General features: G+C 50.2%; 1 protein-coding gene across 5 annotated transcripts in view; it reads right to left on the bottom strand.

Moving 5' to 3' along the window:
• TTC28 (tetratricopeptide repeat domain 28) overlaps positions 1-27,365 on the bottom strand; it is a 621,084-nt gene that overhangs the window by 31,520 nt on the left and 562,199 nt on the right. For all 5 annotated transcript variants that reach the window (XM_032883286.1, XM_032883285.1, XM_032883287.1 and 2 more), the window contains one exon: positions 11,699-11,839. In XM_032883286.1, coding sequence (XP_032739177.1) covers positions 11,699-11,839 — 141 coding nt within the window. The remainder of the gene's footprint in view (positions 1-11,698; positions 11,840-27,365) is intronic.

The following is a 27,365-nucleotide window of genomic DNA, read 5'->3' on the forward strand; positions in this document are numbered from 1 at the left end:
ACCCTAGTCCCTCTTGAGCGTTGGTGGGTCACGGATGAACCATTTCCGGAGCAACAGCTCCCGGGCCCTGGGTGGGTACACCTGGACCCAGAATGTGGCGGCTTACACTGGTCAGCCAGGAAGCCCTAGAGATCAAACCTCCGATCTGTGCTTCTGTTCAGGGGAGGGCACCTATCCCTAAAGATGCCATTTTCTTTATTCTTTTTTGTTTTTTTAATTTATTTATTTGACAGACAGGGATCACAAGTAGGCAGAGAGGCAGGCAGAGAGATGAGGGGAGAAGCAGGCTCCCCGCTGAGCAGAGAGCCCGATGCGGGGCTCGATCCCAGGACCCTGGGATCATGACCCGAGCCGAAGGCAGAGGCTTTAACCCACTGAGCCACTCAGGTGCCCGAGATGCCATTTTCAAGTGAAAAACAAAAGCCCCCCAAATACTCCATTCAACTTTAAACAAAAACCAAACAACCCGAAACCATCATTTGAAGTCATAGTTAATCCACGCAGCTCTCTCCCTGGGGCTCCATCCCAGGACCCTGAGATCATGACCTGAGCCAAGGCAGATGCTTAACTGACTGAGCCCCCAAGGTGCCCGGTCTCTTCTAGTTTTAATAAATTAAAAATCTATTCACTGCTAGGAAACCGTTGAGGCTCTTTTGACCCACGGCCCCAGCCCCCAGAGCCGGAAGCTCTGCAGTCCTCCCCGAAAACGCCCTGTGTGCCTGCAGCTTTCAAGTGCCATCACCTGCCCTGGACAGGGGGCACTGTGGACACAACCACCTCAGAGAGGATCAGAGTCATGGCCAAATGGCAGGAGGTCCCCTGGGGCTCTGAGCCCCAGCTGGCAGTGGTGGTGGGTGGGAGCTGGTGTGTGGCATGAGGAGCCCCGGGCTGTCCTCGCAGGCACACCTGCCTCCTTCCTAGTGCAGCCACCACGTTGTGAAAAAACGGCCATGGGGTGGGCCAAGGATCCTCCATGGGGGGAGCTTGCTGACTGCGCGCCTCGGTGCCTTCTGCGGGACCTTTCAGCCTGGCTGCCTTCTCTCTGCCTCGAAATCTGACTGGAAGACAGAGAATGGTGCCTTCCACTTCTCAGAATGGGAGCACAGACACAGCTGCAGACACTTGCCACATGGCAGGAGTGTGAGCCACAGGAGGGGCGCATCTAGACCCCTGCCAGGTCCGCCGCATCCACACCCCCTCAGGGCACTATAGTCGTAGTTGTTCCTCCTTTACAGATAACGAACTAAGGCTCCAAAAGAGTAAGAGACCTGTACAGGTCAAAGAGGAGGGTATGAGCCAGCCAGACCTCCCACCTGGTATGGGAGGGGTTTTCGTGCGCCCTCCCCGGCTTCAGGACTCACTGAAGGACCTGCCCACCTGCACTTGTCTCCGACCCCCACCTTCCCCGCTGCTGGGTCCCTACAGGTGGAGCTGACTGTAGGCAGCCCCTCCTGGGAGCTGCTCTGCTTCCAGCTTTTTGGGAGTGACCCGGCTGTCGGGATTCACAGCTGCACCACCGCACAGCGCCAGCAGGTGGCACTGGCCCCCTTTCCTCAAGGCCCGTCCATTTATTGCTAGGGACCCCGCGGGGCTAATTGACAGCCTAGCTCTCCGCAGAGAGATTTTCTCACACCACACCGTCTTTATTAGCTCATTCCTCAGATGATTTTTATTAATTTACTTCTGGAGAAATATTCGTTTTCTCCCCTGCACGGCTGTCTGGGTGGTAGCAGGGAAAGGAGAGGGAGCAAGCCCGGAGCCGGGGAGGAGGGAGCCCGGCAGGCAGGGCGGAAGCTGCTCGGCCTCTGCAGGAACAGAATGCAGGGCCGGACGTGATGTGTGAAGCGCTACTGAGGAGCAGACGCATCGGGGCGTTGTTGATGTCTCCGCAGTGATGACAAACACCAGGCGGCCTGGGCGGCCCGGGCTGCTCATGAATCTCCTTCCACGGATGAAGAAATCTATTCCCCAAAAAGGGCGAGTTCTAACTGGGACGGGCCTGCAGAAGACCCTGGGTGCTCAGACTCGCTCCGGCTCCCACAGCACACCGCCCAGCCGTGGCTGTCCGGACTGGGCGTGTGTTCCTGCCCAGTGAACCAGCCGGGCCCCAGGGGAGGCGGAGGGGGACACCACGAGGCTCCACCCAGACTGCAGGCACCACGCCAGTCGCCCCTCCCAGCAGGGCTCCGTTGGAGGGGGCAGTTAGGTCACTGGGCACACAGCTGCACATGCTAAGCACCCAGCCCTCCACACACATGCTGGGTTCTCATGCTTTCATGTTCAAAGAGGGAGAGCCGACTAGCAGGTGAAAACAAGGGAGCAGGGGCCGGACCCTCCCTTGGGAGAGACTACAAAGGGGCCCCGCTCAAACCTGACCACTCCAGGGATAGCCAGAGCCACTAGGCCGTGAGATCCTGTCCCTCCTGCCTCTGCGGCGTGGAGAGAAGAGCCAGCAACCCAGAGCTTAGTGCAGCCAAAGCACTGGGAGGAACCAGAGCTTCACAGGGACGGGCTGGCTTTGGCTTTCCGCTACTCACACCGGGACCCAGAGATAAGCAGCCCTTCACAGGGCATATCCTGGTAGACTGTGAACAGGACTCCCCGATCTGGGGAGGAGGCAGGAGCCCCTGGCAGAGTACTGGGGAGCAGAGAGGAAAGGTGCCACAGCATGAAAACGCAAAGGGGCAAATCTGATGGAGGGAGGAACTGGCTTTGCTGGGGCTCTGCTCCTCAGGGTGCCCGCGAAAATAGCTGTCCAGCTTCCTGAGTGACCACCCCCACCCCGGAAGCCCACCTGGGGTGACCGCAGAGAGGCATTAGTGAAGGGGGAGACTTGCTTCTTGTCCTCCTGGAGCTTATAATATCCCGAGGACGGAGGAATGCCTGAGACAGTCCCACGTGTGTATGCACACGTGGCCTTGAAGCTTGAAGGCAGGCAGGAGGGTTGAGGCAGCCTTGGAGTGGGCTCCCTTTTTCCCACCTCTCTCCCGGGTCCTACCCCTCTGCTCTCAGTTCCCCACCAGGCACTTGGGGCCTTCCTGTCTCTCTGGGTATGGGGCTCTGGAGGAAGCCGAGCCAGGAGGGCTTATGGCAGGGCACACCAAGATATGACATCTTCAGAACTACCAGAAAGGAGGGAGGAGGGGGAGGGAAGTCCCCATATGGGACATCTCCCAGGGTGGGCTAGATCGAGGCTGTGACGTGCACAGGTCATGGGAATCTTTAACACAAGGTGGGTCTCCCCTCGCCGGCCCAGACCCTCCGCTGTTACAGGGGAGCACAGAGATAAGCTTCCTGCCTAAGGCCATGAAGTCAAGGCTGTGTCCTTCGGGGAGCCCGAGGCCTGGTGCTGTTTTGATCTCAGGCCCCGAACCCCCATCTGGAGTGCATGCTCTCCCCCAGAATGACAAATACCACACAGACCGCCAGTCTCCAGGGGCCCTCTGTGAGCAGGGCCTAAGCTCCTGGTCAGGGCCGTGCTGGGGGGGCAGGGAGGAGCGAGGAGTAGTGGGTAGCTTGCTCCAAATGGGGCTGCCTTTACTCAGCCATATTTCTGACTTGGCTCCTCACCTTCTCAGGATGTCTTTATCAGACAGTTTCACTTTCTAATGGCTGGGTTGGGCAGCTTACCATCAGGGCTCACAGCCACAGGGGTGAGCCAGGCTGCCTGTCCTGGGCCAGAGGGAGTGCTGCCTCTGCTCCTGTCGAGCCCGGAGAGCCCCTCCCCCTTGGTCAGAGGGGTCTTCCGCCTCACAGCGAACCCTGCTCTTGGGCGCATGCCCACCAGACAGTGAGCTGAACCCTTTGCTTCCTTCCTCCCCACCCTCAGTCCTGCCCAGGATGCTTCAGATTCCCCTCCAGGGCTCCGAACTCTGAACTGAGTCTTCTGAGGGATTGGAGCTGGCCTGAGATTTGAACAAGTACCCGGGGTTTAAGGCACCAGTGGAAAAATTAATTGGCAAATCCATTATATTCAAGTAGCCAGAGATGCCTCAATTCAATTTAAAAAGGTCTCTGATAGCGTTCAGTGACTCTCTGCATCTCACACGAAGGGCTGTCTCCTCTGGGAGAGGAGGGCTGTCAAAGGCATTTTAAGTACTTCTTCAGGAAGCTGCCAGCGCTTTCTGCCTGCTCACCTCCTTAATTACCAAGTGCCCGGCTCACCGGGTCTGGCTCCCTCCACAGGAGTAGAGCTGAGGCTGGGTGGGCTCAAGCAGGGACCCCTGTTTTTCCAGCAATGCTGGCTTCTCTTTAGTTCTAGGACCAGCCGGGGGCTGCATGTGGCTTCTGGCCTCTTGCTCTTGGACTCTCCTAGAATGTTCAGTGTGTCGGCAGGTTCGTGGCCAAGGTGAAGGACTGTGGCACAAATCTTCACCCAGAGGAGTGGCCGCCTCTGCTCAGTTGGGGTCTGCTCTCTGTTTTAATGTGCATGAGGCCCCCACAACCAACTCTGCAGATTCTGCCTTGGGAAAACCCGATGCGCAGGCCAGCCTTGCACAGGCGTCTCCTCCTGACTACGCCCAGGAGCTGGGACAGATGCCCCCAGCCAGGCAGTCCTTGGGGGACAGACTTATCATGGACTCAGGGATGGAGAGAAGAAACGAAGATCCTGTGGTGGTCTGTCTAGCTACTGCGTGTCCCGTAACACAGGAAAACCCCCTTCCAGAGGGCCTTGCCCCGTACATGATTTGAATCAAACATGTCTGCATCCCTTGCACCCAACAAACCTGTGGAGTCTCACCTAATGGCTCGTAAAGAACCTCCAGAGCTGTATTAGTGTTGTCCGGAGACAGAAAACACCACCTCAGGAGACAGTGAGCTCCCCGTCACTGGAGGAGTTCAAGCAAAGGCTGTGATCATTTGGTAGGGGTGTTAGACAGGTAGGAATCTGGGAGCCAGAGCACTGTCTTTGGAGACTGACAGACCTGGACAGTAAAGCCGGCTCTGTCACTGATGAGCTGTGTGACCCTGGGCAATGAGTCTCAGGGCCCTTATCCTTAAGAAAGGGTTGCGATTGTTCCCCTCATGGCTATCGTAGGGATTGGCTAAGATAATGCAGGGAAAGCACTTAGCACAGTGCGGGGTTCTCAGTAAATAATCAACAGACATTCACCACCATCATCATCATCATCACTGCCATCGCTATTAATGTCTGTCTCAGTCCCAACCAGCCGGCCTTTCCTTCCTTTCCTTCCTTCCTCCCTCCCTTCCTTCCTTTCTACCCACCCTCCCACCTTCCCCTAATGAACAAACAAGTACCTGCACCCAGTCAACACAAGGCAGGTGGCAAGGTGCCCTGGGGGACACAGAGAGACATCAGATGTGATCCGGCCTCAGAGGAGGGCACAGCCTGGGAGAGGACAGGGCATGGATACACATAATTAAGATGCAAGGTGAAAGGCCATGGCTTCCTTCTTGACAGGTAAGAGTGCCCCGGAATTTCAGAGAAGGAGGAAAGTATTCCCAGTGAGGGCAATCCAAGATGGATTTGTGAAAGGGTCTTCTGGAGAAGGACCCCAGGGGAAAGCCCTCCCGGGCTGTGTCCCATGCCCAAGCCAAGGCCCTGAGGAGGGAAAGGGCAGGTCCAGGGTCCCTTCAGGTGAGGACAGAGCATAAGCGAGAATGCAGTGGGAAGTGGGAACAGTGGCGGGGCCAGGCCATGGGAACTCAAACACCAAGCTCTGCCACTTTACCTTGGGGCCACTGGACCCCGAGTAGGAAGGCGATTGATCAGAACTGCCCAGACTCCAGCCAGGGCGGGACGTGAAGATGAGCGGCCTGCAGGCCTGGTGAGTGGTGAAGACAGCAGTGTGGGCAATGGAGGCTCAGCCCACGGGGAACCAAGCCCAGATCTTCGCTGACAAGGTGGGAGACTCGGGCCAGAAAATTTGCTGAGCATCAGTAACCTGGCAAGTGTGCTCCTAGGATCGCATTAAACGGCCACGTCAGGGGCACAGTGACTCTCTAAGAAAGGTTGTGGCAGTGGGATAGACAGAGAGCTGGAGATCAGAAATGAAATGTTACAGGGTTAACCTGGCAGGTCTCTGCGGGGAGGTGGCCTAGGGTTAGCAGAATGCAGGAGGCGCCCCAGGGCAGGGCGGCAGGCCAGGCTCAGCGCCTTCAGGAGCTGTACAGGGTGTAGGCCTCAGGCAAAGGCCGAGCAGCACTTCTGTACAGAAGGCAGACTGAGTCAGTAAGTCTGGGTCAGGGCTGAGGCCAGGGAGTCACCTTTCAAGTGACTTCTGATAGAGCATTCCTAACATCACACCTGTACCTCATTTGCCCCCAGAGAAACACAGATGGGGGTGGAGGTAGGGGTTAGGGGTGTCCCATGAGCAGGAAGCTGGCCGATGCCTAGAGGTGCCGCACTGGGCAGTGGGGGTCCTGAGGAGGGCTGGCCGGTGTGCCTACTGATCAGCTGGACGCCAGGACAGGGGCTCCTGCCTGAGGCCTGGGGATGGACCCACCTATGGAAGGAACAGCTGTTGGCAGGAAGACCCCTGCTCAGAATTACCACCGTTGCAGGGATGCAGGTCAGGGCTGGGGAGAATGCTCAGCCTTCTTGTTGGCGCCAGCAGGAGAGCAAGACAGAGTCCTGGCCCAGAGCCACAGGGCCACCACCAAAGAGCCGAGGACAGGGCTGGCAGGATACCAGTCAGAAGCTAAGCTATGGCCACAACAGACATTTGGCTGGATTACCGTTCTGCGTTGATTCTAAGTCCTTCTGGTATTCAGTGGCCTGAGAGAGGCTGTTAGGGGAGGAAGCATTAAACTACCTCATCAGGTTCTGGAGCAGCAAGCTGATTCCTGCACCACTACCCCACCAGCCCCACCAAAGGACCTTTGGTGCCACAGAAACCTCAGACCTAGGGGTGCCTGGGTGGCTCAGTGGGTTGAGTCTCCAACTTGATTTCAGCTCAGGTCATGATCTCAGGGTCCTGGGATCAAGCCCTTCACTGGGCTCCTGCTGAGCAGGAAGCCTGCCGGAGGATTCTTCCTTTGCCTCTCCCTCTGCTTGCACACACACTCTCTCGCTCTCAGGTAAGTAAATAAATCTAAGAAAAGAAAAGAAAGGAAAAGGAAAGGAAAGGGAAGGGAAGGAAAGAAACTTCAGACAAGGTGGGGAGAGAGAGAAACTGCTTACTACACTGTTTATCTGTCACCACATGGATATCATCCTCATAATTCCCATTACTACTCCATTTTCCAGATGAAAAAATAAAAGGCTCAAGGTCACCCACTAATGAAAGGCCCCAAATCCAGGTCTGCCTGGCCCCAGAGCCCAAGGCTCCCCGCCAACTACGTGCCACTCCAGGGAAAAATGCCCAGTGGTACGGAACGCATGCATAGCCAGAGCCCCGTCGCGCAGGAGTGTGCAGCACTCCTGCAGCCTGCTTTGGGGCGGCGCTGGAGGCAGGGGCAATTCAGATGTTTATAAAGAACCGCAACCATGCGTCCATGTAGACACATGCGTGACACAAATGCAGAGACAGTCACAGGTCTGCATGCTTTCCAGCAGACTGTGGGGCTGACCTTGTGGGGCCAGCTTTATTTCTCTGCAGTCACTGTTCTTCCCTGTGCCTCCAGGAATCTGGGAGAAGTGGGCCCCAGTCTGCTCTGCAGTGCTCCCCTCATCTCGTCCCACCTCCTCCGCAGGCCAGGCTTTGGCTCACGGATTTGCAGGGCAGGACGGGCTCTGGAACATTCCTCCGTCCCCACTGCCTAGGTCTGACTCTCCAGGGTGGGGCGGGTAGGGGTGGGATGGGGGAATCAGGTGCTGCTGATGCCCCTCCACATGGTCCTCTGGAGGGACACATGAGCAAGCACTTCTGAGGGTCCTCAGGAGCTTCCTCCTACCATCCCCAACATGGGGTGACCAGATCTGGAGGGCAGCCTCCCAGTCCTGCCACATCCTGCACATCCAATAACTCTTCTTGCTGAGGTCCTCTGCCTGGGAAGCAGCCCCTCCAGTGGGAAGCAGCAAGTGGCTGAGCCCACGGGATGCACCATTCTGGAAAGGCCCGTGCTGGAGCCACACCAGCCACACCGTGGCCCGCCCACTGTCACCTAGGCTGTCCTTTAGGCTCTCCTCTACCGGCCCCACAGTCATAGGAGCCTGCTTTCCACAGGATGGCGATACCTCTCCTCTCTTCCTGCAGGAACTCAGCCTTTGTGGGGGATTCTCTTGGAGGACTCCCACCAGGCCCTGGAGTCTTACTTGCCAATTCACCAACCAGTCTCCTTTTAGAAGGGGCTGGTGCATAGCTGGGGTGCTAGCTAGAGGTGGCAGAGACCCGAGGGAGGGCCCTGGCCCCTTGTGGCACCTCTAGAACCCTTAACACTTGCTTGTCCTCTGTGTGGGCTCTAGCCACTCATTTCTGGGCACCAGGGAAGGCCCTCTGCACACCGTATCACACACAGCCATAAATTTGGAAAAATCCAGACCTAGCGTGTGTACTGAGCCAGCGGTAGCAACAGAGATCTGAACATTTCTCTGGGATCTTGGCCCTGATGCCGGATGGGCGCACCGTCAAGGCCATGGCACCGCCCTGAGACCCTGAATCTGGGATGCAGTCCAAAGCCGTCCTGTTCTCCAATCCCCTGTAGCAACTGTGACCTGACTGTCATAGGCTCAGCCACGCGTGGGCGCAGACCCCATCTCCCCCACCCTACGCAGTGGTGGGCCCTCCAGCCATCAGCAGTCAGCTTAACTGGTAACTCGGAAGCATTCTGAGGGATGCAGGCCAGGGGGCCCCCTCAGGGCTGCCGCTCTGCTGAGTGGGCCCGCCCCGGGGCCAGGGGGCTAAACAAGGGAAGACTCTTGACTGTCCTCACTGGCGCCGTGGGCCCTGCACTCATGTAAGTGTGGTTTCCACCACCGTGCACTGGCAAAAAGAAAATCAGTGGTTGTGCAGACCTCGAATCAAAGACACAACAGACAACAAGGCCAGGGGTGGCAAGAGAGAAGGCTCTAATGCCAGCTCTCACTCCACATGCACCGGCTGTGGCAGCCTCCTCACCAGACCACCCTGGCAAACCGCCCGGAACCACAAGGTCAAAGACCCCGGGGATCACCCTGCTGGACGGCCCCGGGGAGGGGAGCTGCTGCTGCTCTGGCACACAAGGCCCTAGACACACACACACATACACGCACACACACACACACGCACACACAGCTGCCTCCACTTCCCCTCCAAAGGCTCTGAGGGACCAGTGTTCTTCAAGCCCTTAGTCACCAGCAGGAGTCTGAACACAAGCCCCTTCTTAGCCATTGCCGTTCAGCGACAAAGCAGCTCACCAACTCGCGGAGATCGCTGGACACAGAAGGGTCAGAGAGGGAGGCCTGGGACCCCAGGGCAGAGCAGGGCAGGACTAGGCACTTGGCAGCCCTCAAGGTGTGGGGGACACAGGAAGGCACCGGCCGGCGGGGCACTGGCAAGCATGGCCTGAAGTCAGCGCTGGGCCCTGCTCCTGCCTGGGTTCCCAGCCCCCAGCCTGCGTGTGCCCCTCAGCTGTGACGTGCAGGGCCAGACTGGACGTTCGCAAGGGCCTGCACTGTGCTGGTTGACAGGGACACCTTTGCCTCGTGGTCCCTCCTATAATGCTACTCCCCTCGGATGGAAACCAGAACCTCCCTCCTGGGTTCATCGGGAAGCAGCCGAGAGCCCTTGGCATGGCAAACTGTCTGAGGCCTTATGCACTCACTGTGTTGAAACTGAAGAGACACAGGTTGTTGCCCTCATACAGTCTGCCCTCAGAAGCCCCTAGAAGGTGAAGATTAGAAGTGTCTGTTGATGTGGCTGAGAGAGCTAAGTACAGAACAGCCGGCAGCGAGGCCCAGGCTCCCCACCCAGCCCCGAGGCTGGCTCAGTCCTCACCTGAGATTGCAGTGTTTAAATGAACCCACAAATTAATCCATGGTATTGTGCTCATCAGACCTATGTCAGAGCAGAGGTGAAGGACGAAAACGATGTTTCCAAAATGAGCAGTTCCATGACCCAAAATCCACAGCGGCTACCACGCTGGGATGATGAGCTAGGGTCCCAGACAGTCCTGCTTTGACCCTTTTTTTTTACCGTATGCCCAAAGCCCTGAAAGGGCTTGACTGGCTGCCAGCAGGCCTGTGATCGGGCGGGCCACGGAGGCCTCAGGGCCTGTCTTTGGCCTTACCTCATAGGAAAGACAGGAGGTGGGGTCGGAAGAAGAGCCGGTGAGGCCCCATTCTAGGGGCGACCACCCGCCGCATACAAATTTCACCCCATCTGCATTCTACCCACCCACAGCATCTGAAGAATTCCAGCGTGGCACTGTCCTTCCCACTTTACTCAAAACAGTAGAAAGCCACCATGTATGAGTACCTTCTATGCATCAGGAAACCTGCCAGTGTATTATTTATACGTAAGCTCCTTTAATCCCCATGTTAAGGGAAAACTGCGAGGTAGGAAGTGTGTCCCCATTTTAGCAATGAGGAAAGAGGCGGACAGTGTTCACACAGCAGGAAGGCAGCAAGATCAGAACCTGAGCCTTTGCACTGCGGCTCCCAGCCATGCTGGCATCTCCTGGCAATCAAGAGTCACCTGCTCAACAGGCCGGGACGCTGGCAGTGGAGGACGATACCGGGCTCGGGCTTCTCCCACTGGTCATGTCCCCCCCATGAAACTAACAGCCGTGCAGGACATGTGTGAAGTGGGAGGGATGAAGGAGGATCTGGAGGTGAACCAGCTTGAAGTCGCAGTCTTCTCCAACCAAGCTGCCAACCCCATCCCTGGCCCCTGGCTCCCATCTCACTCAGCTCAGCCCTGGGAAAGCAAACACATTTGTCACCCCGACAGCACAATAACGAGAGGAAACGGGCCTGCAGCGGGAGCAGACGGGGCTCCCCGCGCCCCACAAAGCAGGGCTGCCAGGCAGAGGCTGCCTCCGCCCAGAGCACAGTCACTCCCTTCTGTGTTCCAGGCTCCACATGTTGTCCTTCAAAGTCAAGGCTGTGTCAGGGACCTGAGAATCTGGGACGTCTTTCTGGTAAGTTCTGAATGTGACTCCGGGTTGTGGCCAGGCGACCAAATGAAAGCGGGATAGCTGACCCTCAGCCCCAACAGCCTGCCCCCCTTTATCTGGACACCGCACAGCTATCACCCTGATAAAAGGATATAGGGCTGTGCTGGTTGGCAATTTCAATTTTGACTCATCTTAAAGCCATGCAGCCTTATTTGGTCAAGTAATAAGACCCACCCCTGGTCTCAGGGTGGATGGGTGGGCTTGGGTCTGGACAAGTCCTCCCTCCAGGAAGGCCAGCACCCCTACTCTCCCTGACCTCCCTCAGTCTCGGGTGTTTGGCCCAGACGTCACTGACCGAAGCCGGCAAAGGAGTAGGTGCGACCGCTCTGTCTGGCTTCTGCCTGCTGTTCGGGAAGGCGGCTCCTGGGCTCCGTGAAGAGGCAGCCAGCTGGCCCCTGGATCTCCCATCCCAGATGAACACGATGGTCACATCAAACCTGTCATTCTTTTCTCACTCGACGCAGAGGTGCCGCCACAGCGCCGAGGCCCTGAGGCCCTAGGGAGGGTGGGGCTGTGGACACATCACACTCACTCCTGCCAATTCATGGCCGGCAGCCCAGATGGCTGGAGGAGCAGGAGCCCGAAGCCAGTATCCCACTGCCGGGACGGGAGACCAAGCCGAGACCAAGCCGGCACGCACCTGTTGAAGAGGTTGTTCCGGCGAACCATCCGCAGAAAACCGGTCGGGTCGGTAACGGAGTTGAGCTTGTTGTTCATCTCTTCGAACTGCTGGTCCATGATGTCTCCAGCTTCGCTCTCTGTCTCACTGCTGGCACAGGCCCTGCAAGGAGAACTGCAGAGTAAGCCAGCGGGAGAGAGGAAGCGCTCAGCCCCGGAGTCTGCCCTGAGGTCCCGGGTCACCCCCTGCCCCCACCACCCTGCAAACCCCCGCTACTGAGTGCCTCCCTGAGGTCCGCATGACCTGGTGCCCTGCAGCCTGCGGCCTCGTCCCTCCTCCGTCTAGTGCTTCTCGAGATGCACTCTGGTTGGCTGTTCTGGTGGCCGCCCCCACTTGGCTGTGAAGCCCCTACAGCTGGTGCAGTGCCTGAGCCAGACTGACGCCCCAGCGTCCACATAAAGACACACAGTAGGTGCTCAACAGCTGGGCGCTGAACAAGCAGCGTGCTGGGCTGACGGCGCTCTTCCCGGATCAGAGCTCCGGCGAGCGCGGCAGGGTGCACTCTTCCCAGCACACATTCCAGTCTGACCCATTTCAGAAACAGTAACTAAGCCCCTAGCACGGGCCAGGCTCCAGGTGGGGCTTCAGGAATACCTGGCCTAAAAGGCAATTTCTTTTTTTTTTTTTTAAAGATATTATTTATTTGACAGAGAGAGATCACAAGCAGGCACAGAGGCGGGCAGAGGAGAGGAGCAAGCAGGCTCCCTGCTGCGCAGAGAGGCCAATGCAGGGCTCGATCCCAGGACCCTGAGATCATGATCTGAGTGGAAGGCAGAGGCTTAACCCACTGAACCACCCAGGTGCCCCTAAAAGGCAATTTCCACACAAGGGGACAGATATGCATACAAGTAGCGACAATGCCAGGCAGAGAGAGCACTGTTTGAAATGTGGGCTGGAGAAGCCCTGCTGATCGGAGCCCACTTTCCAAGCTCATGAGGAGGACGCCACAATTTTCAGATTAATAAATTCATATTTCCCCTATGACAGACTGCAACAGAACATCTACAATGGGTTTTAAATAAACAGAAATACCCAGGAGCACCTTGATTCATCAGCATGATTAAAATGATAAAAGGCTTGTTAACCGTCAAAGCCAAGCACTAGTGCTCCAACCGGCCCCCTGTGGTGGTGAAGGGTTGGAGGAGGAGCACCGACCTGTGGCCGCCCTCCTCCCAGTTGTTCCCACACCTCACCGTGCCTGAGGCTGACAAAAGCAGGACCCCACACTGGGCCCTGCCGTCCTCCGGCATGATGGTTACGCTCAGATTTGGTGGAAACGCTGAGTGACATCCAGGCCACAGCCAGCTCTCAGTCCTCACTGCTGACTGAGAGCCAGTGTGGAAGAGTGGAGGGCGCCAGGGCCCTGGGGGAAGAAGACAGACTCTACACGCAAACCTCTCGACGCTGACTGAGGAAGTGCGGTCTGGAGAGGGATGGACTTGCCATCACCAAGAGGGACGGGTTCTGTGTACCAAGAGGTGGTGAACATGGTGAACACGTTCACGTGAACATGACCTGCTTCAAACAGACAGGCTGGCGAACCTGGGACATCAGAAGGTCACAACCGGAAGGGCACTAAGCCCCTCTCTAGATTGTTACGGAGCCAAGTGATACACAGTGTGAGGAGCTGCGTGAAAAACCTGAAGGCTCTGTGTGACGGGCCGGCTTGACTGGGTCCCCTGGGTGACCAGTCATTTGGTCAAACGTTATTCTGTGTACTGGAGGGCGTTGCTGGATGAGATTAACGTCGGAGTCTGAAGACTGAGGAAAGCAAACTGCCCTCCCCCATGTGAGTGGGCCCTGTCCGATCCACTGGGGGCCTGAACAGAACAAAAAGGCTGAGTAAGAGAGAATTCCACCTCTATCAGACGGTCTTCAAGCTGGGATATGGGTCTTCTCCCGCTTCGGACTTGAACTCGGCCTGGAACTTACACCATTGGCCCTCCTGGGTCCCTTGCTCACCAACTGCAGATCTTGGGACTTTTCAGCCTTCATAACCATGTGAATCAATTCTTCATAGTAACCCTGTGTGTGCGTGCGTATGTGTGTGCATGAGTGTGCAAGTGTGTGCGTGCACACACTCAGGTGCCCCATTGGTTCTATGTCTCTGGAGAACCTAGACTAACACGCCTGCCAAGTAGGCATCAGAGCCCGGACTCAGCCATGTTCTTCACAGAAGGTCATGCAAAGGCCCAGTCACTGGGAAAGTTTCCCAAGCGCTGAAGCCCTAAAGGTGTCAGAAGTGGAGCAGTCTTCAAAGAGAGCCCAGAGGTCTGATTTCGGGGCCAGTTATTCACCTTCACCCCAGAACCCCGCTAAGCGCTGGTAAAGCCATTAGTCTGCTTTTCCACCCAGCAGTCCCTTCCTGACTGTCCCTACGGCCGGAAGAGCACTTCAAAGCCACCTCAGCGCCTGGCGTGGAGTCCGTAAGCCACAAGACACTGGTGAATGAATGAATGACTTGAGCTGGAGAGCATTTTATAACATGCAAAGTATTTTATTGTCTCTGTGTAGCTCTTACTGTCTCCATCTTCTGAGGAGACAGTGGTTTAGAGAAGCCAAGGAATGTGGCCAAAGGGCACCAAGAGGTAAAGCTAGGCCTGAACGCAGGTCTCTAGCACTGACCTCCCCACCCATCCTCTCCCCGCCAACCCCAAGGCTCTAGGCTTCTCACACTTCCAAGTCTCTCCCAGCTGGGGTTTGACGAGGTGGGGGGAGGGGCGAACACAGGAAGCAAGAGAAACCAGAAAACATCAGAGCACCTCAACAAATCACCATGGCTTCCATCCTGCCAGAGAGCAGGGGATGAGGTTTAATTCCTCTCTCGGCCCCACGGGCGGCAGCTGAACAGGCGAGCAGCTGAAGGTTTGAAATGCTCCCTGGGGGGCTGAGGGCCCTTCACAGAGACCCTGGTAAATATCACTCAACAAGCTCCCCTGTCCGGGGACACATTCATCATCTGAATGCGACTGGCCGGCTTGGAGCTGAGCAGTCTGCTTGTCATTCTGCGCTTGGCAAAGGGGAGAAGAATTGGCTGGAACCGGTATCAGCCTCCATTATCTTGCAGTCCCACTCTTGCTGTCAGCCGCAGACAGAGCCCTCAGAATCTCATGCTTAATGCGGTTGTTTCCTATTTGCTGACCCTTCAGAGTACTAACACTGAAGGGAAAACAAACAGGAGATGACACAGACAAAGGAATCTTCCACTTACCAAAACAAGCCTCATCTCTACAGTGGGGATCCCAAGAGGGTCTTTGTATCACGATCACCACCACCCCCCACCACCATGTCTTTGAGAGACTTTCTAGAGATGGCACATTACCTAGTCTGATTCCACCCACCTTGACTCAACAATGATTACGGAGCAGGACCTATGTGCCAGGATTGCAGAGGCTAAACAGAGGAGGGTCACACTACACCTGCCTTCAAGGCACTTACAAGCTAGTATGACTAGCGGTTACTGGCCAAGATGGATTAAGGAGTAGTAGAGGGAGGGCAGTGGCCTATAACCAAGGTAATGTTATAGGGTATAAAGAGTATAAAGGCTTTCCTGGAACTTGCTGCATCTCAGAGGTATCTTGAAGAATACAACTTTGATAGGTAGAGGCTTAGGGGGAGGGTGCTTCCAGGCAGAGGGAATGGGATGAACAAAGGCGTGGAGAGAAGACAGTGTGGGGGCCCTTCGGGGCCAAGGGAATAGCCCGGTTGAGCTAGAGTAGAGGGTGTGAGTGGGAGGGAGGAGGAATAATGGCGGAAAGCTTCGAACTTGGAAGGCGGTTGAGAACTGTCAGCGGGGACGTCTGAACATGGGATAACAGTCTCAGGGCTGCTTTTGGCAGGTAGTCAACTGGTCCAGAGAGGAGAATGTGGGATGGCTGGGTGGCTATTAGCAGCACCTGCTCAGAAACAGCCCTGAGGGCCCAGAGTCAAGCTCCCTGAAGCCTGATCAGCCTCTACACGAACCAGAAGCCCCATTCTTGGCAGTTACCATCATGCTAATACATGAATGTGCTTGAGCCTCAACATGCCAGGTGAGGCAAGTCTTCCACAAACCCCTGGGCTCAGAAATCTTGACAGTGGCTCCCTCCTCTGCTCTAAGTCTCCATCCCCTATCTCCCCTACAAACAGACTAGCTGGGCATAACCCAACTTTCTTGATTCCTCCCCATTTTTTTTTAAGATTTATTTATTTGAGAGAGAGAGAGCATGAGCGTGGGGTGGGGGGGCCAAAGAGGGAGGGAGAAGAAGGCTCCCTGTTGATCAGGAAGACTAAGGTAGGGCTCTATCTCAGGACCTTGGGATCATGACCAGAGCTGAAGGCAGACATTTAAGTGACTGAACCACCTAAGCACCGCTCTTCTCCGCTTCTTGTTTTCTGTTATCACCAACACGGTTCCGGCTTGTCCTCGGGGTGGGCCAGCTATCCTATTACTCTAGACATATGAACTAGGCTGGCAAGGCTGAGAGTGGAAAAGTGGGAACTGGCAGGAGAAAAACACTAGGAAGAGAAATTGGCCCGGGAAACTCATTGAAGGGACAAGGAGCGGTTAAAATATGGCAGATGGGCAACTGGTGGCAAAGTGAGAAATGGAGAGTAGAAGGTGATCTTAGGTGGAAGAGGAATGGTTTCAGTTTGGATGTGCCGAGCATGTAGACAAGAAGTTCCATTGGCAATGCCAGGCATCCAGATGGTGATTCAGTTATGTAGACACTGACTTCCCAAAGGCATAGAGACTACAGACATCCAGGTCTGGGGCTCAGTGGAGAGGTCAAGACCAACTGTTTGATGTCTCATTCATTTGTTCACTCAACAAATGTTACCAAGTATTGCTTATAAATAGCTTGTTATACTGGGTTCTGGTTCCAGGTAAAATGGAACATCCTTTCTGCTCGCTGTATCTCTAAACCCTGGATGGGGATGGACTACATGGAGCCGCTATGTGAGGAATGCGAAAAGTAAATAATATCAGGCAAACTGGGGAAAGAGACCAGAATTTGAAGTGCCACCAAATCAGTAGTGAGCTTCATGTTCCCCCTCTGGAATCCCTCAGGTCTCCATGCAGCCCGAAATGCAGAAATGGGCATCAGCACGAACAGACAAAGCTCCAGGAGGAGCCCTGTATTTCTTACTCAGAGAGAAGACAGAAAAGCCCCCATCTCTCTTATTCTCTCATCACTGTTCTCATCTTCCAGGCCACAAACAATCCTGAGTTGGTAGTAGCAGTGACAGCAACAGAGAGGGTCAGAAGGAGTCTAAACTTTGAAGGTAAGGAAAGTCTGGGTCTAATCAGAGGAGATGTAACTCCACCAGGGCAGGGTAAAACCCCTTTGCTTTTTCTCTTCCTTTCACCCCATGTCCCTTGGTCCGTGATGGGCGAGTCACTGCAGGAAAGGTGCAGCAAGTGGGTGGGGAGATGGTGTAAATACAGCCCCAGCTTTTTGGTGAGAGGACCAATAAGAAGAGCACTGGGGAATTGAAAAATACTGGTGAGAACACAGAGAGGGAGGAGTTCAGAAAATGGAGCACATAAAGTTGTGTATGAATTCCTGGATTCACCCCTTAAGCTGCATATGTGTAGATCTGACCCTAAAGACTATGAGAAGCTAAATACAAGATGACCCAGCTCCTAAACACCAATGAGTAATGCACCTGTGGGATGGACTTAAGTAGCATGGCAAGAACTTCGAAAATGGAACTTACAATGAAGTCTGGTCAGAGTTTATGACCTAACTAGGTCAACTGCCCACCTCAACCAAAACATCAATGTCCTCCATAAGAGTCAAACAAGACCCTGAGTTTAACATAATAACATAATTCAAAATGTCAGGATATAATCCCAAATTACTCAGTATGCAAAAACAAAAAACAAAAAACAAAAAAACAACAACCCTAGGAAATTCTCAACTTGCATGGGAAAAGGCAATCACCAGAGCCTTCTGGAATTATGCTAAGATGACACAAATGTTGGAATTCTCTGCCAAAGACCTTAAAGCAGCTATTTTAAAATGCTACAAGTAAGGGCAAAGACTCTCAAAAAGATGGCAAGAAAGCAGATCTCAGCAAAGATCGTAAGATATTAAGGAGGAGCAAATGAATTTTGGAACTAAAATTTGATTCAACTGAAAAATTTGGAACTGAAAACAACTGAAATAAAAACTCACAGTATGGACTCAATAGCAGAATGCAGATGACAAAAGAAAATCAATGTATCTAAAGACAGAAGAGCAATAGAGATGATCTGATCTGATTAACAAGAAAAACACGATTTTTTTTTCAGTAAATGAACAAACTGGAGGGAACAAAAGACCTAACATTCATGTATTCAGAGCACAAGAATGAGAGAAGGAAGAGTGTAGAGCAGAACAAAATTGAAGGAATAATGAATGAAAATTTGCCAAATTTGGTGTCAGACATAAATGTACAGATCAAGAAGCTAAGTGAACCACAAGCAGAATAAGACCAAGGAAATCCATGAACAAATGCATCATATTCAAATGGCAGAAAACTAAAGATAAAGAAAAAAATCTTAAAAACAACCAGAGACAAAAGATGCATTATGTATAGGGAAAATGATGATTCAAATAACTGAGGATTCCTCATCAGAGACCGCAGATACCAGAAGGAAATGGAAATATATTTTTAAAGTGTTGGGGGGAGAAAAAAAAAAAAAAGAATGATCACCTAGAATTCCAGTCCATTGAAAATATCCTTCATAAATGATGGTAAAATAAAAACATTCTCAGGGGGCGCCTGGGTGGCTCAGTGGGTTAAAGCCTCTGCCTTCGGCTTGGGTCATGATCTCAGGGTCCTGGGATGGAGTTTGAGTCAGGCTCTCTGCTCAGTGGGGAACCTGCTTCCCCCCGTCTCTCTGCCTGCCACTCTGTCTACTTGTGATCACTCCCTGTGTGTCAAATAAATAAATAAAATAAAATAAAATAAAATAAAATAAAATAAACAAAAAAAAGTTCTCAGATGAAGGAAAACTAGCAGCCTGAGATTGCAGACATACTCTCAAACAGAGATTATAGACATACTCTCTTGTTCACTCCTGTGTAATCTACCTCTTCCCTGAGGGTGGACAGGACCTATGACTTACCTCTAACCAAAAGAATATGGCACAGTAATAGATGTCACTTCTGTGATTATGTATATAAGACTGTAACTTCTGGATTACTGTAACTTCTATTGCCTTCTTGGCTTGTGAACCTTGGATGACATAAGCAGTCATGTTGGGGAGGCAATACATGGCAAGTAATGCAGGGCAGTCTCTGGTCAACAGGCAGCAAGAAACCAAGACTCTCAATCCAACAAGCTAAAAGGAAATAAATCCTGCCAATAATCATGTGAGCTTGGAAGTGGTTTCTTCTTCAGTCAAGCATTTAGGCAAGACCTCAACCATAACTAACAATTTGATTGCAGCTTCAAGAAAAACTCTGAAGCAGAGGACCAAAATAAGCCATGCCAGGATTCCTGACCCATAGAAATGGTGGGAAGATAAATTTTTACTGTTTTAAGCCACTAAATTTGGGGGAATTTATTATTCAGTAATATATAACTAATAAAACACTAAGAGAATTCACTAACGGCTGACCTACAATGAAACAACTGCTAACAGAACTTCTTCAGACAGAAGAGGACTGATACCAGAAGGAAACCAGGAACATCAGGGGAAAAGGGGAAGTAACAAAGATTAAATGTCTGAGTAAATGTAATAGACTATTCTCCTAACACTGTTTGATGGAATTTTAGTGTATGTAGACACAGGATACAAGAAAAATGCAAGACGGTGGTGGAGGGTAAGGTTACCCCATGGTGGTAAGATCTCTATATTTCATTTGAAATAATAAAATATCAATAGTAAGTAGACTCCAAACTGTGAAAAGTATGTATATTATAATCTCTTGAACAACCATTAAAGAGCTATAACTTATAGAGATATAGTCAAAGACATAAGAGATACATTAAAATGGAGTTCAAAAAAAAGTTCAAGTAACCCAAAAGAAGAGGAAACAGAGCAATGTAAATCAGAGAAACAAAACAAATATTAACATGGCATACATAAATCGACATGTATCAATAATTATATTAAATGTAAATGGTCTAAATATTGAGATTGATGGAATGGAATTTTAAAAAATGACCTAATTAAATGCTTCTACAAGAAACTCACTTCAAATACAGTGATACAGATAAGTTAAATGTAAAAGGATACAAAAATATATGCCATACAAACACCATTCAAAACAAAGCTGGAGTGGTTATATTAAGATCAAAGTAGATTGAAGAGCAAAGAAAATTATCAGGGATAAAAAGGAACATTACATAATGATAAAAGATCCAGTTCACCAAGGACATAAAATGATTCTAAGTGTGTATTCACCTATCAACAGCGCTTCAAAATATATGATGCAAAAACTGGCAGAACTGAAAGAAATGGGTAGATCAGCAGAGACTTCCCACATAACTTTCTCAGCCATGGAAAGAACTGGTAAACAGAAAATCAACAAAGATATAGACGAATTGAACAACGTCATCAACCAGTGAGTATAACTGACATTTAGAGAACACTATACCAAACAAAAGCAGAATACATATTCTTGTCAAATGCATATATAGAACATTCCCCAAGATAGGACATACCCTGGGTCATAAAACAAACTTTAACAAATTTAAAATAACTGAAAGCATACAAAATATGTCTTCTGCCTACCACGGAATTAGATTATTTGAAAGTGAGAAAATAAAGATACCAGGAAAATCTCCAACAACTTGGAAACTAACAAGACTTCTAAATAATTGTCAAAGAAGAAACCTTTATGGAAACTAGAGAAATACTTGGAACTGAACAAAACTGAAAATACAACATAAAATTTGTGGGATATAGATAAAGTCTTAGAGAGAACTTTATAGCATTAAATGTTTATATTAGAAAAAAGATCTGATATTAATAATCTAAACTTGTACTTTAAGAACCTAGGAAAAAAAGATTAAAACAAACCAAAATAAGTAGAGGAAATAAAATAACAGAGCAGAAATCAATGAAATTGAAAAGAGTAAAACAAATTAAAAAAAAAAAAATCAATGAAACAAAAAGTTGGCTCTCTTTAAAAGAAATAACCAAGACAAACCAAGAATAAAAAAAAAGAAGACAAAAATTATCAGTATCAGAAATGAAAGAGGAAACCTAATTACTGACCCCACGGAAATTAGAAGGGTAATAAGGGAATACTACAAACACAAATGGATTCAACACCTTAGATGAAATGGACCAAGTACTCAGAAACTGTCATTCAAAAGGAAATAGATAACCTGAATAGTCCTATAACTACTAAAGAATTCTACTCATTGTTGAAAACCATCCAAAATGACACCTCCAGGTCCAGATGGTTTCAATGGCAAATTCTATACAACATTTAAAGAAGAAATAATGCTAACTCTTCACAATCACTTCCACAAACTAGAGGAAAGAACATTTCCCAACTCATTTTATGCAGCCTGTGTTACCCTGATACCAAAAGTGAACAAAGGTAACATAAGGAAAGAAATTCTGCAGATCAATAGAAAACAGACATAAAACTAATCAATAAAGAATATCAAATAGGATTCAGCAACATATAAAAAGAATAATACACATAGTTGAAGGGGAGTAGGGCTATTCCAGGAATATAAGACTTGCTCAATATTTGAAATATCAGTCAATATAATCTATCACATTAACAGAATAAAGAAAAAGATACACGTTTATATCAATTTATGCAGGGAAGCATCTGACAAAATCCAACACCAACTTAGGATTAAAAACTCGCATATGAGTAATATAAAAGAGAATGTCACCCACCTGATAAAGAACAGCTGCAACAAGCCTGCAGCTAATGTCATTCTTACCTCAGGAACCAGGTAAGTACATCAGCTCACATCATTCATATTCAACACAGTACCGGAAGTCCTAATCTATGCAAAAAGGCAAAAGAGGAAATAAAAGTTCTACGGATTGGAAAGGAAGAAGAGAAAGTGGCTATATACAGAAGACATGATTGTCTAGTAGAAAATGCCAAGGAATGCAAAGACTACTAGAGCTGTTGAATTTCACAAGGTTGCAGGATATAAAAGCAATACACAAAAAGTTTGTACTTTTACATACTAGCAACAAACAATTCCAAACTGAAATTTTAAAAAATTATCTCCTTTATAATGGCTTCCAAAATGAAATATTTGGGTATAAATCTACTACATATATATATGTGTGTATGCATATATATATATATATGTATATATGATTTGTAGGCTGAAACTACAAAATGCTGATGAAAGAAATCAAAGATCTAAATAAATGGAAAGAAATTCCATGTTCCTGGGTTTTAAGAGTCAGTATAATAAAGAAGCAATTTTTCCCAAACTGATCTACATTGTTAAACAACATTCCAGTCAACATCTTAAAACATTTTTATAGCTATGGAGAAGGTGATTTTAAAATTTATATGAAAAGGCAAAAGAAAAATTATATGAAAAGGCAAATGAACTAAAGCAGGTAAAACAATTTGAAGTGTAATTAGTTGAAGGAATGACACTCAGATTTTAAGACTGACTATAAAGCTACAGTAACAGAGAGAGTGTGGTAATAGTAAAAGGATAGACATATAGATCAATGAAACAGAATAGAGCCCCCAAATAGAGCCACCTGAATACGGCCAATTAACTTTTGACAAAGGTGCTGAGATAATTTAACAGAGGAAGGAGAATCTTCAATAAATGGCTTGGGAACGACTGGGTATCCATATTACAAAAAAAAAAAAAAAAAAAAAAAGCCCTGTAACTTCACACTTTACACAAAAATTAACTCCAAATGAATATAAAAATGTGAAACCATAAAACTTTCAGAAGAGAATATAGGAGAAAAATTGACCTAAGGTTAATGACTGATTCTTAGACATTTTATAAAAACATGATCCATAAAGAAATAACTGACAAAACAGACATCAGAAAAATTAAACTTTTGCTCTATGAAAGACAGTGTTGAGAAAAGAAGACAAGCTCCTGACTGAAAGAAAATATTTGCAAACCACGTATCTGTCAAAGATCTTGTACCCCGAATGTATACAAAGACCTTTCAAACTCAACAGTATGATAGCATGCAACTCAATTTTAAAAAATGGGCAAAACACTTTGAACAATTGCTTCTTCAAAGAGAATATAAGAATCACACAATACAAGAAACAAGTGCATGAAGAAATGTTCAGAATACGAGCCATAAGAGAAATACGAATTAAAACCACAAGATACACTACACATCTATGTGAATGGCTCAAATTTAAACTCCGATGATATCAGGTGCCGACAAAGACAGAGCAGCTAGAACTCTCCATACTTCGGGTGGGGAGCAAATCATGGGGCACCTGGGTGGCTCAGTTGTTAAGCATCTGCCTTCAGCTCAGGTCATGATCCCAGGGTCCTGGGATCGAGCCCCGAATCCGGCTCTTTGCTTGGCAGGGAGCCTGCTTCCCCCTCTCTCTACCTGTCTCTCTGCCTACTTGTGATCTCTGTCAAATAAATAAAATCTTTTTTTTTTAAATGGTGTAATCATTCTGGAACATACTCTGTTGTTTCTTATAACATGAAAAATATATTTACTATATGACCCAGAAATTCTACTCCAGAGGAAATTAACTTCTTTACCCTACTTACCCTCAAGCAGAGTATCAATGAATGTTTAAAGCAGTTCTAGTCATAATTGTCCCAAACTGGAACCAACCCAAAGGTTCTTCAGTGAGTGAATAGATAAGCAAACTCTGGTACATCTGTACAATGGAATTCTCAGAAATAAAGAGGAATGAACTGCAGATACGATAGTCAAGAATTTGGAAGACTCAAGAACTTCAGACTGAGTGAAAGAAGCCAGTATTAAAAGGTTATGCACTGTATGATTCTATATATACGACATTCTCCAGAAGAAAAGATGATAGTGACAGAGAAATGATTGGTGGTTGCCCGGGGTTAGGGGTAGAGGGAAGTACAGAAAAGGACTATAGAAAGATGGAGTTATTTGGGACGATGCAACCATTCCATATCCCGATCGTGGAGGCAGTCACACGAACCCATACATGGACTGAAATTCACAGGACTTTACACCAAAAGAACAACTTTTACTATGTGCCAGTCATCCATTCATTGCCTCTGTGCTCCACATTCATCCTTCGTTGCCTGCTCCAAAATACTAGAACACGGCCCTTTACATATTTGTCTTCTGCCAGCAGGCACAGTTTGGAGCTTGGGCAGCAGGGAGCCCTGGAGAGACATCAGGAGACAGGGCTGCCTTCCTGCTTCCGCTGTGCTTGTTCAGCAGGCTCTGGAAGCACACCCAGTGTGCCCCAGCCCTGGCTCCTTCTGCATGGCTGGCTTTTCCGGTGTGCGGCGCCGGCTGTGCAAGCAGGTTCTCAAGCACCCGGCCCTTGCACCACTCAAGGTTGCTCCATGACCCAGTTCCCGCAGTGAGGGGCTTTCTCCAAAGCACCTCCTCTGCAGCACGTGGCAGCCAGCACCCACTGTGTCATCAATGTCCCCTGGTAACCAGTCCTTGGGTGCTTTTGTAATGGCGTGGGGCATCCCCCTGGGAAAAGCTTTCCACAGCACCCTGCAGAGCACGTTTTTGCAAATTCTGACAGTGGGCTTCCAGCAAGTTCCATGGGTGTGGTACGCGGCAACTTCTCTGCCACTGAGAGAGCCATGGCAGTGCCTTCTCCAGAGACATCCACATCTCAGCTCTCAGTGGGAGTGGGGACCCTCTTCCTTGGGCATCCTTCTCAGTCCTCAAGGGTAGTGACTGTTCCTTACATCTGTGATTCCTATGTACTTTAGAATACTTTCACTAGCCAATCAATTCATCTTTAATATCTGTTACAGTAAAATTTTTTTTTAAATTCTTCCTTCCTTCCTTCCTTCCCTTCCCCTGCTTCCCTCCTTCCATTGAGAGAGAGAACACAAAGGGGAGGGGGAGGGGAGGAGGGAGAGAAAAACCCAGCTTGCTCTGTGCTGAGTGTGCAGCTCACTGTGGGGCCGATCCCACAACCCTGAGATGATGACCGGAGCCAAAACCAAGAGCTGGGTGCCCAACCAACTGAGCCACCCAGGTGCCCCAATGAGCAATTCTTTATCTTAAATTATCCCTGTTCGAATTACTGTGTGGTTCCTTGTTGCTGCTTTGATCCTGGCGGATACATACTGTATGTTAACTTAAATAAAATAAAATAAAATAAATCCTGCTATTACCAAATCCTAAGAGGGATTCAAAAAAGTAAGATAAACTTTGGTGCCACACATCGATCCGTCTGGTCATCAGGTGGACAAACCCTCAAACACATTCACTGTGTGACCAGTGTGCGCCAAGCCCTTGGCTGGGGCTGGGATGATTCCGAGTGAAGACAAGCTTCTGCCCCTGAAAAGCTCCAAGAAGGTGGTAGATGGGCACACTAAACCCTGCAACACAAAACAGTCAATGATGACATGGTGCGGTGTGTACGTCTATGTGTACAACCCGAGAGAGATCGAGTGAACGATCAGCAGGTGATGGGAGAGAGAGAGGAAGAGAGACGGACTGAATACAAGAATACAAATGAGTACACAGCCAGTCGTTGTGCAGAAAGAACCCTTGGAGCACTTGGACCCATGGCCTGATTCTGCTGGCTGCGATGTGAGACAGAACAGGAGAGAAGTGCTGGCTTTGCAGGTAAAACTCGTCATCACAGTTCAGCACAGGGGAAACCTGAAGGCCTTGAGGGAGAGAAAGATGTGAGCCAGGGGCAAGGTGGGAGGAGTGGAGGAGGGCACTCCTGACCCAGTCAGCTGCCCAGCTTTGGCAAGCCGGGGATGCACCAAACCTCCTTCCTCCCTGTTCTACTCACACTGCAGTCCTGCTGACCCAGCTTTGGACCCTTGGCCTGCCTATCTGTCTGGTCTGCTGGGCCTGGTCACTACACTATCTCCCCTTTCCTGTGGCTCTTGAGGCCTGAGGCTTCAGGCTCAGGCTTAGCCCTTTCTACTCCTGGACCTCTGTTCTTGCTCCAGGTCCCTGACCTGGCACTTCAACACCCCCCCACCCCGCCCCCCACCAGAGTCCCGGCTGGATCCAGCCCCAGGGCCCTGCATGGAGCTGGGTGGATGGCTGAGGTTTAGATCATCTCAGTCACAGTGAACAATGAGGGCAGAAGGTTAAAGTCTGTATAAGCTGGCCTGAGTGTGGGATGACAGCATGGGTTCCGGAGATGGGCTAAGAGGGGAGGTGGGCAGTCCAGCAGGTGGGACACAGCTTTCCCCTGGTGCTGGGGGAAGCTGCCAGCATCTGCTCCTGGGACTCTGCGAAAAGCCCAGAACCCCCCACCTACTCGGGGGAACAGAAATCATGCCATTACCAGCGGCCAGCTCCAGAATGCTATTCGCATGCGGCTCTCCCCAGAGAGATGGAAATAGCCCATGAATCAAGAGCCCCAGAGCCGTGCCAGAGCTCATTCTCTTCTCAGGGACAGGGCTTGGCAAGAGGCTCCAGAGAGGATTTTCGTCTTTAAGTCTGGCCTCCTGATCTCCCCAAGTACACACTCTCCGTCATTGCTCTGACGGCTGCGACTGGAGCTCCGCGCAGGCAAGCTTTTATTTATGCTAACTCCTTCTTCCTTCCTTCCCCAGACCCCATCTCTTGGCTTCTTTTGCACTGATAACCAGCTACTTGCCAAAGGCCAACCACTTGCAACCCTGAAGTCCCATCTTCAGTTTCTGGGTGGTGAGGCAGCTCCCACGCCAGGAGCCCCAGGAAATCATATTAGGGGCGGGAAAATGCCCCTTCTTTCAAAGCGAGGTCCGCTCTATAATTGACAAAGCCTGAGGAAGCGAGAGTTTCTTTATTTGGTACCACTGCATATTATCATGTGGGGCCTCCTGGTTACAAGAGGCCAGGTCTAGCTGGCAGCACCCACATTCTAGAACCACACAGCCTCCCAGCAGAGAAGGTCTCAGAGATAGGAAAAGATGCACAGAGGTAATATGGACGTTCGCTGGGCTTTACCTGGCCATTCTGCCAGCAGTTGAAAAGACCTATTTATCCCAGAAGCCACTTAGCAAGAATCCCAGAAACTAACGACCTGGGACTTTGGAAACTCAAGATTTCTGAGACCTTTGAAATTCTTCCCATGTGAATTGCCTGCCAGACCCCATCTGTGTTTTCACAGGGATTATAAGTGAACCTTTAAGATGAAAAGAGCCTTGGGCTTACTTTTAGGGACAACAAAGAAAGGGGAAGCTGGAGAAAAAGCATCCTGCTCCATGTGCCGTCTCTTGGAAGAGAAGAACCCAGGAGGAGAGATGTGGGGCTTTAAAGCAGGAGAACGGGCTATACCATCAGGAGGAGGGAAGGTGTTGGTGTTTCTGCCCTCATCATAAAGATTCTATTCTAGAAATTGCCTCCCTGATCCACAAGGTCATAGGGGCGAGTTCCCGGTGCAAAGTTCATCCCCGAAGACCCCCCAGTGTTGACTGGACCAGAGGTGGACATGTCTTAAGCTAGGCCAGTCATATTCCCTGCCCCGAAATGTATGCATTGGACTTGAGGGAGATCGGAGCATGACTTCCTGTGGCTAGCTCTGTA

This window comes from Lontra canadensis, unplaced genomic scaffold (genome assembly GCF_010015895.1).
Source record: "Lontra canadensis isolate GAN:19392208 unplaced genomic scaffold, GSC_riverotter_1.0 scaffold87, whole genome shotgun sequence".
Taxonomy (NCBI): domain Eukaryota; kingdom Metazoa; phylum Chordata; class Mammalia; order Carnivora; family Mustelidae; genus Lontra; species Lontra canadensis.